The sequence below is a fragment of the Colias eurytheme genome, chromosome 22, assembly GCF_061535395.1.
Source record: "Colias eurytheme isolate Ceu_HAF_F1 chromosome 22, ilColEury1 Martin Lab GWU primary, whole genome shotgun sequence".
Taxonomy (NCBI): Eukaryota; Metazoa; Arthropoda; class Insecta; order Lepidoptera; family Pieridae; genus Colias; species Colias eurytheme.
Window position 1 is genome coordinate 5,326,116 of NC_143001.1, and position 16,670 is coordinate 5,342,785.

At 33.5% G+C, this 16,670-nt stretch overlaps 1 protein-coding gene across 2 annotated transcripts in view; it reads left to right on the forward strand.

Moving 5' to 3' along the window:
• The window catches only part of cyst (rho guanine nucleotide exchange factor 18 cysts), a 55,927-nt gene extending 39,535 nt beyond the window's left edge, over positions 1 to 16,392 (forward strand). For both annotated transcript variants that reach the window (XM_090115047.1, XM_090115046.1), the window contains 11 exons: positions 1,213 to 1,326; positions 2,539 to 2,648; positions 3,416 to 3,587; positions 7,933 to 8,080; positions 10,584 to 10,744; positions 12,036 to 12,143; positions 12,526 to 12,618; positions 13,073 to 13,200; positions 13,798 to 13,893; positions 15,407 to 15,498; positions 16,008 to 16,392. In XM_090115047.1, the coding sequence (XP_089971173.1) occupies positions 1,213 to 1,326; positions 2,539 to 2,648; positions 3,416 to 3,587; positions 7,933 to 8,080; positions 10,584 to 10,744; positions 12,036 to 12,143; positions 12,526 to 12,618; positions 13,073 to 13,200; positions 13,798 to 13,893; positions 15,407 to 15,498; positions 16,008 to 16,167 (1,382 nt within the window). In that variant the 3' untranslated portion in view covers positions 16,168 to 16,392. The remainder of the gene's footprint in view (positions 1 to 1,212; positions 1,327 to 2,538; positions 2,649 to 3,415; positions 3,588 to 7,932; positions 8,081 to 10,583; positions 10,745 to 12,035; positions 12,144 to 12,525; positions 12,619 to 13,072; positions 13,201 to 13,797; positions 13,894 to 15,406; positions 15,499 to 16,007) is intronic.
• Positions 16,393 to 16,670: the final 278 nt, after the last annotated feature.

Below are 16,670 nucleotides of genomic sequence, written 5' to 3' on the forward strand. Positions count from 1 at the left end.
TGTGTCGTGGACCGATCGGGCCGTTCGGGGCTCAATGGGTTATTTTGCTATAGAAGAAGTTAAGTGTTTGCCAGCAACGGCAGTTAAAAAACCTGTTAGACGTAAGAAGCAGAATTATAAGATTGATTATAGTTTTGCTTGGCAAGCGGGTATGGCAGGTTTGTATTGTTTTTTTTATTAAATTTCCTTGGTAGGAGAATAAATATAAGATAAGAGGAGACTTAGCACAATTTTATCAGTAGATTAATATCGGTCATGAATTTTTATTTAAAAATTTGGATATTTAAAAAAAATATTTGCATTCATTTAGAGCTTTGTTTTTTGCATTTTGGTCCGAATTTTTGCTTAGTATGTAAATGCATTAAAAGCATACCAAATTAACTACTAGAAAAACACAAAGAATCATAATAAATGTGTGCATTCTGTAGGAGTATATTATTTATGTAGATTGAAATAGTATTTTGACAAATATTCTTTGTGATACAGACGAAACACCTCATCGGCACATTGAAGGTGATATTTTTGAGCTTTCCCTTATATTATTGCATGGAAGCATGCATTTGGAAATTGAAATTATACTAAAATTTCTAGTATCTCAATTTCTCTTCCTTCCAGGTCTATTTTTCCTTAAAATAGTTTTAAAAACATCTGTACAAGTACCATTCTTTGTGATTAATGCTATTTTTGTGATGTAATGTAACGACTAGCGTAAAAATGTTAGTTATTTGTTGTTTTGTGGAATGATATGAGTTTTACCTTGATAATGTTTAACTTCTTTCAATGATCCTTAGTAGTGACTATAAATACTATTTGTTACTATTGGAGTATACGTATACGTAGTTAAGCTCAGTAGTATTGTGGATACTAATGGCTAATATACCTCTTATAGGGAATGTTATTCAGTTTTGGACACATGTAAATGTTATGTAAATTTAGTTTTAATGGTTATATTAGTGTCCAAATTTAACACAGACTTTAAATATGGACGAGATCAACCTGATTATTTTTTAAATTATCTACATTGAGAATACTCCTTATACTATCTATATACCCTATATTGCCTATGGTATTTGCAGAATTCTGTCTTTTTATTATAATATTATTAGTTTTTCCCCCAAATTTATATTCAATATCCACATTACTTTCCCTTATTTTTCCCGAAATCTTTTTAATGACTTCTTTATAAGTTAATATTTTGTTATTCTTTTTCAGAGGCATTGCGAACAAAGGACAAAGAACATGCGGTACTGTTAGAAGAGAAAATGGCGTTGCATATGAAGATGTTTGGACATACAGGCGCTTCTACGCTCGAGCTACCTAATACCGGTGAGTTTGTTTGTCATTTCGCAATATTTGGAACGTTTTCACGTCATAATAATGCTAATTAACATTTTGCAATAGAAGAAGATATGACCTATGTTTGCACGTAAAATATAACAAAACGATTGTTGGCTTTTAAAAACAGGTTTAACAAAACATTGAGCGTTATGTTCGAAATAAATAATAAAATTAAAAAAAAAATGCTTATTGTTCGTGTGTTTTTAACTTCTTGTAATAAAATGATGTTATTGATTGACCTAATCGAAGTCATAAAAATGTATTAAATAGTTTCAATTCATTGTAAATCCTTTTTGGTATTGTTTTATCATAATATCATCATCATCCTTGTGGATAAATCTCTATTGCCCAATATAAATATAAATGCACTAATCTACTAATCTCAGGAACTACTGGTCCGATTTGAAAAATTCTTTCGGTGTTAGATAGCCTATTCATCGAGGAATGCTATAGGCTATATAGCATCACGCTAAGAGCATCAGGAGCTAAGCAATGCGGGTGAAACTGCGGAGCTCAGTTAGTTTGTAATAAAATTATGAACATGATGTTATTAATTGAATTTTAAAGCCATAAAAATAGTTTATTAAAAATAACAATTTTACCTTATTATTGATTATAAATAATTTTCGGGTTTGTTTTATCATATTATCATCATCCTTGTGGATAAATCTTTATCTCTATATATTAATCTAGAGATAAAGATTTATCCACAAGGATGATGTGGGAATCCCTATTTTCCTTGGTCACGGCATTACGCGTGAACGGATGAACCGATTTTGATAATTCTTTTTTTATAATTCCTTGAAGGACGAGGATTATCTTATGCAGAGAAAACGTAAACATGTACCACGGGCGAAACTGGGGTGGACTGCTAGTAATTATATAAATACTATCTTGCCGCGCGCGGCTTCGCCCGCTTTGTCTAAAACCTAATAATTTATATACTAAAACCTTCCTCTTGAATCACTCTATCTATAAAAAAAACTGCATCAAAATCTGTTGCGTAGTTTTGAAGATTTAAGCATACAAAGGGACATAGGGACAGAGAAAGTGACTTTGTTTTATACTATGTAGTGATAACAATTTTACCTAATTATTGATTATAAATCATTTTTGGTTTATTTTTTCATATTATCATCATCCTTGTGGAATCTCTATTGCCCAATATAAATAAATAATTAAATATTAATTGGAATCCAGGTGTAACAACAGTATTCCCGGGCGGGCTAGTGTTCCCGGACTACGTGCGTGTGTCCGCACCGACCGCCGACACGCATGCGCTGTGGCAAGAAGTTTGTCGTGTTGTTAAGGTACGATTTTGTTTGTTGAAGTGAAAACTTCTTTAGCGGCGTTGAGCACTTTTTACACGCTTTATTCTTAAACTTCTTTGGGCGCGATTTTGACCCACTTTAAACGGCCCGATTTCGTTACAACTTTGTAAATTTATTGAGGACCGATGACAATACACTAATTTGATAAAATTTTCTATTTTTTGTTCGGTTTTCTATAAAAAGCGTGTTTTTTTAGTTTTATTAAACTATTATTATTCTGTAATGGGTATAAAATCTTAAACTCGCGTCAGGACACGTGACCTGATCGAAAAAGCGTAAGACGGATACCATTCCAAAATATCAAACATGCTCAACGTTAATAATCAAGTTTTCACTTCTGCCGGCACTCCCCCAGTGCAACCCGTCTTTTTTTTTGTAGATTTTTTGATTGATATGTTGTGTGAATATTGATTACTTAATAGTTAATACATTGTGATTTATTGCAAGTCAAAATAATGAGAATTTTATTTCGAAAAGGTGTCTAGAAATGAGTATACATCATGTCAATTGAAATAAATGTATAATTAACTGCAATGTGTAATCATAAATTCAATTCTTGAAGTTAAAACATATATTAACTTTCACATTATTTGATTATGTTGCGTTGCAATAATAATGTACTTAGTTTAGATCAACTATTTACTTTCTTTTGTTTCGTTTTGACTTCGGTTTTGGCTATATCCTTGTTATATTTTTATCTTATAGTTTCTCGATTGCATTTAAGAGCTTTAAAACTATTCTTCTAGGACGCGCTCGAAGTATGCAACGCGTACAGTACGTACACTCCAATAAACGCCGGTGGCATTAGTGTCGGACGCAGTACGAGTTCCGCGGGCGAGAGACACTCGCTAGCGTACGAGAGTCCCGCACTACCGAGACGTGCCGATACTTTCGCGGGATTTGATAAACATCGAGCCGGTTAGTATGAAAACAGGGGGTTTTATAGGATATTTTTAAGGGGGCGCATAAAGCAAAATAACCAATCTTCTATTAGATGATACGTGTAATATGCAAGACCAAATCTAAAAAATAAAATATATATCAAACTAGATGATATGTTCAACGATTCTGTTTAATCAAAAACATAAAATATTAAAATTTACTCGATAAAAAAAAATCACTAAGTTAGCTCTAATTTTCACACTTTTACGTTTTCTACTTAACATGGTAATACTTATTATGATTTTTTTTTTCATAAACAATTATATTAAAACATTTGCAAGATATTTGTCAGAGCATTTTGTGTAATTACTTTTAGTTTTGGTTTTATCTGCGATAAACCACTTTTGGCGCTCTTTTTTTCTCGAGATAAACGTTTGATTTTGTCACGATAAAAGTGGTTTATCGCAGAAAAAAAACGTAAAAGTGTGAAAATTAGAGCTAACTTGGTGATTTTTTTTTATCGAGTAAATTTTAATATTTTATGTTTTTGATTAAACAGAATCGTTGAACATATCATCTAGTTTGATATATATTTTATTTTTTAGATTTGGTCTTGCATATTACACGTATCATCTAATAGAAGATTGGTTATTTTGCTTTATGCGCCCCCTTAAGGAGGCTTTGACCAATCTGTTAAGGGCTTGGTCTAGTAGTGCAAACAAATGCATCCTGTCATCCTATATGTAAATAATACAAATGTACTAAGGGAAAGTTGCTCCACTTAATTTTAAAAAATTAAATCATTCGTATAATTTAATATTCGTAATAAGTACCAAAAATGACAATTTGAAACAATTTTCGTGAAAATTACACCGGGTGATTTTTTTATCAGTACACAAAATTTGCGAATACTTTCTATTGATATCTTCAACTTCATGTTTATATAACTGATCAACTTTTACAAAGAAATTTGGACGAAATATAAAAAATTTGGAAAATCCAAAAGTGCACGCCTCATAATTTTTTTTAATAATTATTTATTAATTATTATTTTTGTTTATTTAATAACAATTAAACCACATCGAATCAGACCCTGAAAAATGAAAGGGTTTTATTCCTGAGCATACTCAAGCGTAAGAGAAAAAAAAAGACTCGATTAGTAAAGTATTTCGGTCGCTATCGTGTTAACAAGAAAATCCTCCGCACATACAGACACACGGACGTCCAAGACAGAACTTTTTTAAACTGTTTTTTAACTAGTTTAAATAACAAAAATGACATCAAAAATATCATGAATGTTAAAAATAGTGTTTTTTCTTAATATGTGTGTGTATGTATTATCTTACAAGTGCAATGTATGATACATAAAGACATTTTAAGTTTGAAAAATCAGATGTTTTGTGCGAAGTGACAGTAGTACCCACCTCAACGCTTCGCTTATGAGGCGTGCAAAAAATAAGCTTTCCATACAAAATGCATAACTCTATACATTTTTTTCGACCTAAGTTTCTTAGTGAAAGTTGTTCAGTTTTACTAATAAAACGGATAAACAAATTTTGTATTTAATAAAAAAAATGTAATGTTTGTGTTAAAAAATTATAAAATAGAAAAATACGCAAATGAAAACAAAAGATATTTATTACTGACTAGCTTCCGCCCGCGACTCCGTCCGCGCGGATGTCAGTCTTCGCGTCTTCTACAGATTTATTATATTATGTATAATATATAGATTTATATTGATAAACCTAATAAATCTTTTGCTAGCATTCTGATGCTTTATCGGTTGCACTGGATTTATCTCTTTTTTTCAATCGCTTGAATGATATAGGATGAGTCCTTGATGGGCATCGAATGCTGAAGTCTCGAATCAATCAATTCTGACAGTAGGCAGTTTATGTAAAATCTTGATAATGGTCCATCATTTTATTTTGCCTAAACGTTACATACTTTTTTATATATTCTATTTTTAACGAATGATTCACTCCAGTCCAAACAGCAAATAAGCAGACTTCTGCTTCTGCAACGTTTAGTTGTCCCTGAATTTGGAAAAAATAGTCATGATTCTTATCTATGACAAAAGTTTTATTTTTTGCATTGTATTTCAAATATTAAATTTTTTTTAACCGCATCTTCCGCATTCATGTCTTTTGCCGGAATTAGACATTTAACTTCTACTAGTCCCATTTTCCCTTTTTGATATGGGAGTGTATAAAGTAAATTTTTTAGATATTTCTCGTTATACTTTTAAAAAGTTATTATTGTCATTTTGCTCATTAGGTAAAGTAATTTCGATATCAGTTTTAAGTTTTTTGATACCTGCAATAACGTCATAATCGCCTGCACATACTTATCGATTACACCCTGTATACAATCCACCATCCACATTCATAATGTTTTCCTGTCCTCCTCTCCTTTACGCTGTTCACCGATACATTTTAAATGAGTAAATCTGCTACCACTGAAGGATGTTTCATTGTGATCAGCAAATTTTCACCACTGTTGTCGATTATTTGTTTTTCATTTTTAATCAGCAATTGGGAATCATCAGTTTTGTTTTTTGCAGATTGGTGATGTACCCTAACAATACGTCGAAAAGGGAAAGCATCAACGAATTATCGTTTTCGTCCTCTTTTTTTATTCTTCGCGTCTCTGTTACTTCTGTTTGTTTAGTTCTCAACCCCACTGAATTTTGATGATGTGATGATAATCCATTCGTTTTAATATTGGTACTTAGAGTTGGTAGACTAAACTAGAAATGGTGGACAAAATTTGTCAGCGCGTCTGTAAGATCAGAATATAAAACCAACATCCTGTATTTAAGTTACAAAATTATTATTAATAATCAAACAACATGCCGCTACGTTGAAAATGACTAGAAGAAAAAATTAAAACACCTCGGATCAATTTTGGAGTAAACAAATCATTTTCCCCGTATGGGGATTTCCCCGGATGAACTTGGGAAGTTCAAGTTCTCAATACAAGTTTATATTATATTTCGTATTTCTCAAACGAAAAATAAACATTTTTGGAACTTCAAAAAAATTATATTATAAGAAAATTTATGAGCTTACTTTAGTTTTAAAGAAATATACATCCCTTTACTGACACCCCGTAAAATAAAGAAATTGTTGCCAATCACCTTTGCAATCTATTTGGTTTCATTAACTTTATGTTCGAAGATAATTTTTTTTATAGTAGTTACACGCGTATTTTTTTCGTTTATTTTCCATATCGAAATCAAATGTTTAAAAATACGAATATTTGCACGAAACTAAGATAAAAATAATCAATTAACAAAAATATTAAATTTAATGAAGTAGAGCAACTTTCACTTCGGTATGAAGGAAAATCGAGCGTAGAGCACACGTCAGAACGCTCCGGCCCAAGGAGCGCGACTAAAGAAATTCGCTAGGATTTTTCCTTATTATTTTAAATATTTTTTTAATATTTAAAGAATTATCAAAATTCAAAAAAAAAATTTTTTAAAGGATTAATACTCATTGGTCTTCAACCAACTCGAATAAATTAATGGAAAAAATAACTTTTAGCAGTATTTATCAATCGATTTTGTGAGGCAAAAAATGGGAAATTTAATGAATTTATAACGTTCTAATTAAGAAAATCATAAGTTTTTCGGCAATTGTATTCAGCAGTTTTTAATAACGACTATATAAGGATAATAATGCGCTGATCAGATTGTGTAAATTGTAATCGGTTGCAACGTAGTGAGTGCACAAACTTAGCTCGAAATGATTTTGGGGGAAAGAGACTTATCTTGAAGGCCTGATTAAGGTAACATAAAGTATTTTTATAAATGTGAAAAAATTCACGCGCATTGCGTATATAACACTAATTGATAAACAAGAAAAAAAAATTCAGTTTATCATTTCATTAGCCGGGAAAAAATTGTCAAATAACTTGTTGAAAACGCAATTTTGCTAGACTGCAGCCTTAAGTATGGGAAAAGGGCTTTTTTTCTGTGTCGAAATTTTTTTTAAATTCATACCAAAAGACGATCCTGACACTTGTCGGCCGCTGCCGCGACACTTTCGTTCCTCGCTTTACTATTCTTACACAAAAAACTAAAGTCTTAAGATAAAATAAACTTTTTTTTGAAGTGAAACTTATTATGGCGCGTTGAGAGAAAAATTTCAACGTCGCGGAATGTCAATACAATCACGTCATGGAATAAAGTGATGATTTTGATATCTTTGAATTTTGCCAAAGAAGTTTCACTTCTGGCACGTGTGCTCGACACACACGCTCTTTTTTTTCGTATCTCGAATTTCGCCATTTGTTCTCCTTATAATTATTATTTTAATAGTTCACCACCTAATTTAAACTTTACTTATATAATAATCCAAGACGTTTCAACTAATAGGTGTGCGTGCATCAACCGACACGCCTACGGAGGGCGAAGGCGAAGGCGAAGCGAAGGCGGACGGCGCGAGGGAAGCGGCGCTAAAGCTGCAGCACGCTATATACACGCTCACTTGTATCGTGTGGCAGCAGCTCACTACTATACATAGGTGAGGAAATTAAACGAAAAATAAAATGAAATAAAAATCTGGAAAGTTACAGTACAATTCATAATTCTTTATAAACATGGTATAACAATGTTACATTTGTTTTAGTTACAGTAAGTACAGCATGTTTAGCCGTTATTCTAAAACAGCATGCAAATTTTTACTTATTACAAAGAATATTTGTCAATTTATTGATCTTATATATAAAATTCCCGTGTCATAATGTTAGTTACCTATTCAATTCAGCTATTTCAACATGTGTTTTCCAATCTAAACGTTGATCGTTAAGTCCAAGAAATTTTAGGTCATCTGTTGCTACTTATTTCGAAATTTCAATATATTAAATTGCATATTTATTAAATTGTAGATACATTGATTTATTTAAATTAATTTTTAGATAAATAAAAGTGAGCCATTCGATAATTTTGTCAACAGTTACATTAATCTCATTAACATGGTCCTTTAGCGTATTATTTTTCTTTCCAGATGTCACAATTATTGATATATCGTCAGCATATAAAATAGCCTTATGATTTGTTACATTCAGAATATCATTAATATATAGAACGAAAAGGATAGGGCCTAGAATGCTGCCCTGTGGAACGCCATAATTTGAATATTTGTATTCCGAGTTATAAGTTACAACTTCGTTCATTTTGTTAATGTTAGAAATCATAACACATTGCTGTCTGTTACGTAGATAAGAAGCTAACCAATGTTGGACCTCTTATACCATAATTTTCTAACTTTTTTAGTAAACATTGGTGTGATACAAAATCAAATGCTTTTGCTAAGTCCAAGAAAAGTCCTGTAGTTATTTTATTTTTATTGATACTATGTAGAATTGTATTGATTAGGGAATGTAATGCGAGAACCGTGTATTTATCTTTTTGAAATGCAAATTGTTCCTGTCTTATAATGTTAAATTTATCACAGAAGCTTATTAAACATTTGTACATACATTTTTCAAAAATGTTAAATAATGGTTTGATAATAGATATTTTTAGTCTTTCAGGAAAAATTCCTTCATAAAATGGGAGTGTTTGATGTAATTTTTTCGGATATTTCCCGTTTTATTTTTAAAAAGTTATTATTGTCAGTTTACTCATTAGGTAAAGGGCTTTCGATATCGGTTTAAAGTTTTTTTATATCTGCAATAGTTACGGAATAATCGCCTGCGCACACTTAACGATTACACCCGGTATATTGGGGTCTTGACAATTTAACATTTTTATTGGAAAAGATAATAGTTGTGCAGTCTCGTGGTCAGAAAGGTGAAGAGGTAGTACTGACGCCGAAGCGTGTTACTTACTATATGATCAATACATGCGGTATTGCGAGTGGTAACGTTTATAGGCATTGTAAAATTATTATAATTGTGGCATAAGAATTTGAAGTCGTCACTTATTTTACCTTTCTTAAGCGTATTTATTTTAGTATATCCAGCTAGAATTATTTTTGTTTAAGAATTAAATTTTTTACTAAAATATTAATTATATGGTTTCTCAGTTTTGTTGTTTGGCAAAAACAATTTATTTTGGCTAGAATTCTTAAAATTATCGATTCGTAGGTATCATTATTCCAATTACAAGTGTTATTTACGTTCAAAATAAAAGAAAAGAAAATGAAGAATAGTGTTGGCCCTAAAGCACAACCTTGCGGAACACCGAATGTGAACTTCTAGTCTACACCAAGCTTATTGTTATTATTGTAGATATTGGGTTCTATGGTTAATATATTTGGAAACCAGTTTTTTGTTAATTCGCCATTTTCCTGCCAAAATTGATGTATTAAGTTTGGAAACAGTATAAAAGGCTGTTTGCAAATCAAAAAGTTAATAAGTTTTTATTTCTTGCGATTTAAAAAGTATGTCCTACTTCCTACTAATCTATAGTTTAATATTATAAAGCTGAAGATTTCGTTTGTTTGTTTGTTTGAACGCGTTAATCTCGGGAACTACTACTACAATTTGAAAAATTCTTTCGGTGTTAGATAGCCCATTCATTGAAGAAGGCTATCGGCTATATATATATCATCTCGCTAAGACCAACAGGAGCGGAGCCACGCGGGTAAAGCCACGAAGCGCAAGTTTGTGAGGATAGTTGGATGTTTGTAATTCTTACACGCAAATACAACTGAACTGATTATCATGAAATTTGTTATGTAGGTAGCTGAAGACCCAGAATAAGACATAGACAAATATTTATCCCGGAAATACCTCAAGAACGGGAATAACGTGGGTTTTACATTGAAGCCGCGGGCGGAAATCTAGTCTATCTACACTAATATTATAAAGAAGAAAACTTTGTTTGTTTGTTTGATTGTAATGAATAGGCTCATAAACTACTGGACCGATTTTCAAAATTCTTTCACCATTCGAAAGCTACATTATCCACGAGTAATATAGGATAGGTTTTATCCCGGAAATTCCACGGGAACGGGAACTATGCGAGTTTTTCTTTGAAACTGCGGGCGGAAAGCTAGTAATATATAAATCGTGTGTCAGCCTGGAGGCGCAGGTGTGCGCGTGGCGCTCGAGCGGCGGCAGCGCGGCGCGCTCGCACGACGCGCAGCTGGAGGAGCTGCGCCACGCGCAGGCGCGCCTCACCGCCGAGCGCGCCGCCTGGGAGGCGCAGCGGGCCAGCGACCGGCACGCGCTGGCGCAAGGTGCTGTATACTGTACTAGCGGGTATACACACACCACAGATACGCGGATATACACACACCGCAGATACGCGGATATACACACACCGCAGATACGCGGATATACACACACCACAGATACGCGGATATACACACACCGCAGATACGGGGATACACACACACCACAGATACGCGGATACACACACACCACAGATACGCGGATACACACACATCACAGATACGCGGATACACACACATCACAGATACGCGGATACACACACATCACAGATACGCGGATACACACACATCACAGATACGCGGATACACACACATCACAGATACGCGGATACACACACATCACAGATACGCGGATACACACACATCACAGATACGCGGATACACACACATCACAGATACGCGGATACACACACATCACAGATACGCGGATACACACACATCACAGATACGCGGATATACACACACCGCAGATACGCGGATATACACACACCACAGATACGCGGATACACACACATTACAGTTATGTGGATACACACACATCACAGATACGCAGATACACAAACATCACAGATACGCAGATACACACACATCACAGATACGCAGATACACACACATCACAGATACGCAGATACACACACATCACAGATACGCAGATACACACACATCACAGATACGCAGATACACACACATCACAGATACGCAGATACACACACATCACAGGTATGCGCGTACGTTTACACACGCATGGCGCGGCATATGCACAGGTAAAAACTTGTACGCGGCTCCACCGTCTTCCACGCACAAAACGTGATACATGCGTACAATGAAATGCGCACACGTAATCGTCGAAATTTTAATGGAAAAAAAATTTCCTCAATTACCAATAATTTAACCACACCCCGGACACTCCATACAAAATTATCGTTTTGACAGTCACACTGTAGAGACTGCAAATGTGTGTGTTAACGATTTATGGTTGGCACATTTGTGACTAGCGTAAAAAAAAATTCGCGTTTTTCTGATGAAATACATCCGTAAACAGCACAATATCTAACCATTTTCTACGAAAAACGATAATCACAAATCCAAAATAATAAAATTACTTTAAGTCAATATGATTAATGTTGTCAATCTTCGTTGCGTATCGTCCTTGCAGAAAAATATGGCTCATTTTAATCACGATCGTGCGGGGTGAGGTGAGTTTAATTTTGGCGGGAGGCGGAGAGTGTCCGTTCTGTAGCGTTTAGCTACTATTATGTATTCTGTGATTTAACGTAAAAAATTTTAAATTTCGCAGAAAAACGACAACTGCAATCAATGCGGCAGGAGTTGGAGGAGCAACAGAAAGACGTGGAGCAACAACGCGAGAGGCTCTACAGGCGATTGGAGAGGCTACAGCAACATGGTAAATTGTTTATTTCATCATCATTGACGTATTTTTTTTTTTTTGATTGGACAATTTTCACACACGGCACAGTCTGATCCCATAATAAGCTTTCGCTTGTGTTATGGAAACCAGATGGCTGATAAACATACATACATAATTTTTAAATAAATACTTATATAGATAATTAACACCCAGACACAGAGCAAACATCTATGTTCATCACACAAATATTTGCCCCGGGTGGGAATCGAACACACGACATAGTTGGTCTTTTAAAAACATGTCAATATTACAATTTAATTTTACATAATATGTAACTTATATCTAACTACATAATATATCATAATATGCCATTTCGTTGTCTCTTTTACCAATAATGTATTAATTTATTTACTTTTAGGTGGTTCACAAGAAGAAATAGCAAGTGTTGGCACATTATCTCCAGATTCTAGTGTCAGTGATACGAACAGACGGAAGGAACCTAAGTGGCGAAGTGAGTACATAATATTTAATATTATACGTTATATTTTGTAATATTTAACGCATGAACAGTTTTCTAAATACTTTGGATAAAATATGGTCCCATAGTTGAATTTGGTCTGGAGTTGAGTCACTTCAAACACAAAAAATGAATTCGATCTATAAACAATTTAAATATTAAATTTTCATAGATGAAGCTAGACTGACCGGTTGGCTTGGTTGGTAGTGGCCCTGCCTTCCAAGCCAGAGGTCGTGGGTTCGATTCCCACCCGGGGCAAATATTTGTGTGATGAACATTGATGTTTGCTCTGTGTCTGGGTGTTAATTATTTGAATAAGTATTTATTTAAAATTATATATGTATGTTTATCAGCCATCTAGTTTCCATAACACAAGCGAAAGCTTAGTATGGGATCAGATCGTGCCGTGTGTGAAAATTGTCCTGAATATTTATTTATTTATTTATAGATACCAGAGGCTCTACGGGTTCAGAGTCAGGTGCGAGTGTGTGCAGTGCTCGAGGCAATCCCCTACCGCCTCCACAACTATTGTCCGCTCAGAACGAAACAAGGGCTATTGTGAGGGCTCCTGTACAGGTAAATTTTTGATGTGACAACGTCTTATAATTCGATAGAGCCGGCTGCACGCACGAAAAAACATGACTCATGCGGCGTTACCTTGAAGCTTACGGCTTGAAGTGCAAGCGAGAGCGCGGAACGAGCGACAAAGAAGCACAATCGGACGTTGTCACGTTCAACTATCGTCAGTAAACCGACTTTACAGACAACCATTTTTTTTTTGTAAGTAGTTTATTGCAGTTCACATGTTTTTAATTTAACACTACATTAAGTACTAAATAATCTCCTAAATAAGGAATCTTTTCTCCTAAAAGTCAGATTGAATTTAGAAAATTCAGTTTAGGTAATGAACAACGGCAATGTAAGGGAAATGTTAAGTCATCTGTACAGGTAAATGTTTTATTTTGGTGGTAGTTTATTAAGTTTTAAATGTAGTGTTAAATGGACAAATAAAATTTTTGGAAAAGTCATTTTTGTGGTTTTCGGAAGCTTTTAGGGCATAATTCAGTTTAGGAAATTGAGCAAGGGCTATAAGGTACAGGGTACACAGTACAATTTAATGTTGTATTTTAACAAAAAAATTGTATTTAAACGTGTAATTATCGATCTTTTTAGCAAATGGTCAAACAACAATTGCCATTGAAACTAGCGAGTGGCAAATCACAACAACCGCCGCCCGGATACCACCGATTGCATGAGTCTCCCAGCGATGTAAGTATTAGTATAGAAATGTAGTTTTTTGATGTGAAAACTTCTTTAGCGGCGTTGAGCACTTTTTCTGTAATGGGTATAAAATCTTAAACTCGCGTCAGGACACGTGACCTGATCGAAAAAGCGTAAGACGAATGGATATCAAACATGCTCAACGTTAATAATCAAGTTTTCACTTCTGCCGGCACTCCCGGAGTGCAACCCGTCTTTTTTTTTTATTCTAGAACATATTTGAATAGTCTTTGATGTCTTTTTCTCATAAGGATGTGAGTTAGTTTATTTAGTACTCATGCTAGCCTAGTAGTTAATATTCAAGTTATAAGCTGGTCTAAGTAATATTTCAAGTATGTTTCAATTTGTTAGTTAGTGCAAGTGAGTTAGGTATTTTTAGTGCTAGGTAATAATAGGTTATTTTTTTTGGAGTCTGTATCGAATGCTTAGGTTTCTTAATTATATTTTCATAATATTCGATTGCCTGTTTTAGGTATAGACATTCGACATAAGTGACATGAGTAGAGTGTTATCAATATATTTTTAGCATGGATACGTTTTCACTGAAAGTTTTTCGTATTTTTGTAGTAATATATAAATTAAATAATTCCAAATCATATTTTATTAAAATACATGTTTTTTCATTACAAATTCATTAAAATTAATGCTATGGTCATTTTGACATCGAAAAATTATAATTTTTAGTAGGTATTTTGGTATTTCCATTGTCATGATTTCATCAAATAGTTATAAACAGATCAAATGGTTGGTTTTTCAGGACGTCGAGTATCCTAATGTTTTTTAGGAAAAGTATTTTTATTTCTGTAAGTAAATTATGGTACATTATTGTATTGGTGTATTTTTTTTTCGAAATTGTATGAAATATGTTGCAGTAGATGGTGTTTATTATTTTTATAGCTTTTTATTTTATTTTAAAACAACCATTTTATCTGTTCGGCTTTTGTGGCACGCTTTTTTGGTTCGAGCGGTGTTTTATTTGATTGTTGTATGAGGATTTTGATCTACGATAATTTTGGTAATAAAATTTGCATATTTTGGCGTTGTTGTGTTTAGTTTGATTTAACGAATGTCATCGGATTCAAGCATTCATATAAATTATGTTTATATTCATATAAAACCATTTTTAATGGAAAATAATCGATTTGTTTATTTTAAAAATATGCATGAGTGTTTTACTGTCTTTCTTCTAGCATCATTTATCTATGATGAATTAAATGTATAATAGCCATTAAAAGTATTGCGCCTGAACTTCATTTTCGAGTTGTACCGCTAATATTCTTTCGACAAATTACAATTATTTACATGGAAAAGAAAATAACAATCTTTTCTTTTCCAATATTTTTTTTGGTAAAATAACATCATATTACATAATATGATATCAAGTTTCACTAAATCGTGAATATCATAGAATGGAATTAAGAAACATTGCTTTGTTGCATAGGAAAATCTTTATTTTGCATTATCTATCAAGATTTTAACGTAAAACTAATAAAATTTTCAGCACAACCAAGGTCTAGTAATACAACACACACGCACGGGAAGCTCGCCGGCGCAGATGCCTTCCCAACAGCCTGCTAATAACAAGGCTACAAGGTGAATATACGTAATGATATTGACTTGACTGACCGGTTGGCTTGGTTGGTAGTGGCCCTGCCTTCCAAGCCAGAGGTCGTGGGTTCGATTCCCACCCGGGGCAAATATTTGTGTGATGAATAGTAAAAAAATATGTAAAGTGTTATCTGTTTCACAAATAGTGTTTTATCAAAATTTGAAATCATTTCCACAATAGCTTGGTAAATATAGTCATATTGTATTATGAAAGTAAGTTTTAGTATAAATCATATTTACGTGAATGAGTTTTGGTTATACATTAATATAACCATAAACCACATTCATAAATATCACTAACTAGCGGTCCGCCCCGGCTTCGCCCGGTAAAAGGTACCCTATGTTCTTTCTCAGGGTCTAAAGATTATCTGTGCCAAATTTCATCAAAATCGGTTCAGTAGTTTATGCGTGAAAACCATACATACATACATACAAACCTTTCCTCGTTATAATATTAGTATAGATAGTATAGATTGAACTTTCCCTTGTTTCAGAACGAACACGTACCCCAAGCTGCCGGACAAGTTCCGAGTCCGTTCCCCCGACCCTCCCCTCTCCAACCCCCAACAAATCCCCCCCACTCCCACACAAATACCCCAAATCCCACAAATTCCCCCACAAATCACCCCAGAGGAGGAGGTCATATATTTCTGACACACCGAAATAAGAAATAGTAATACAAGATCCTGAGGATGTCGATTGTTTTAGTATATAGACTGGGATATACTAAATAGTGTACTACTAAAAATGGTTAAAATGGTTAAAAATGGTCAAAAAAACATGTTAAAGTACTAAATAATAAATATGAGATTTAGTACTAATTCGTATTATGCATACTGGAAATAAATGTGACCCTAAATGTATTGGAAAGGAAATAAGGATTGCTATTTTCCCTAAATTGTATTGGTAGGTTTGAAAATCTATTTAATAAAGAATTAAAAGCAATAAATGCCACAATAGTGAGAAAAAAACAATAAACGACTACCAAAAGCTAACAGTTTTTGTTGAATAAAGCTTAAAAAATTGTTTTCAATTTTTTATTGTTGATAAGTCAATTTTAACCAATGTTGCTAAAATGTAAAAATGTGATCCTTATTTTCTTCTTAGTATATTATGCTCGATAAATACTTGAATATTACAGACTATGATGCTTTCCG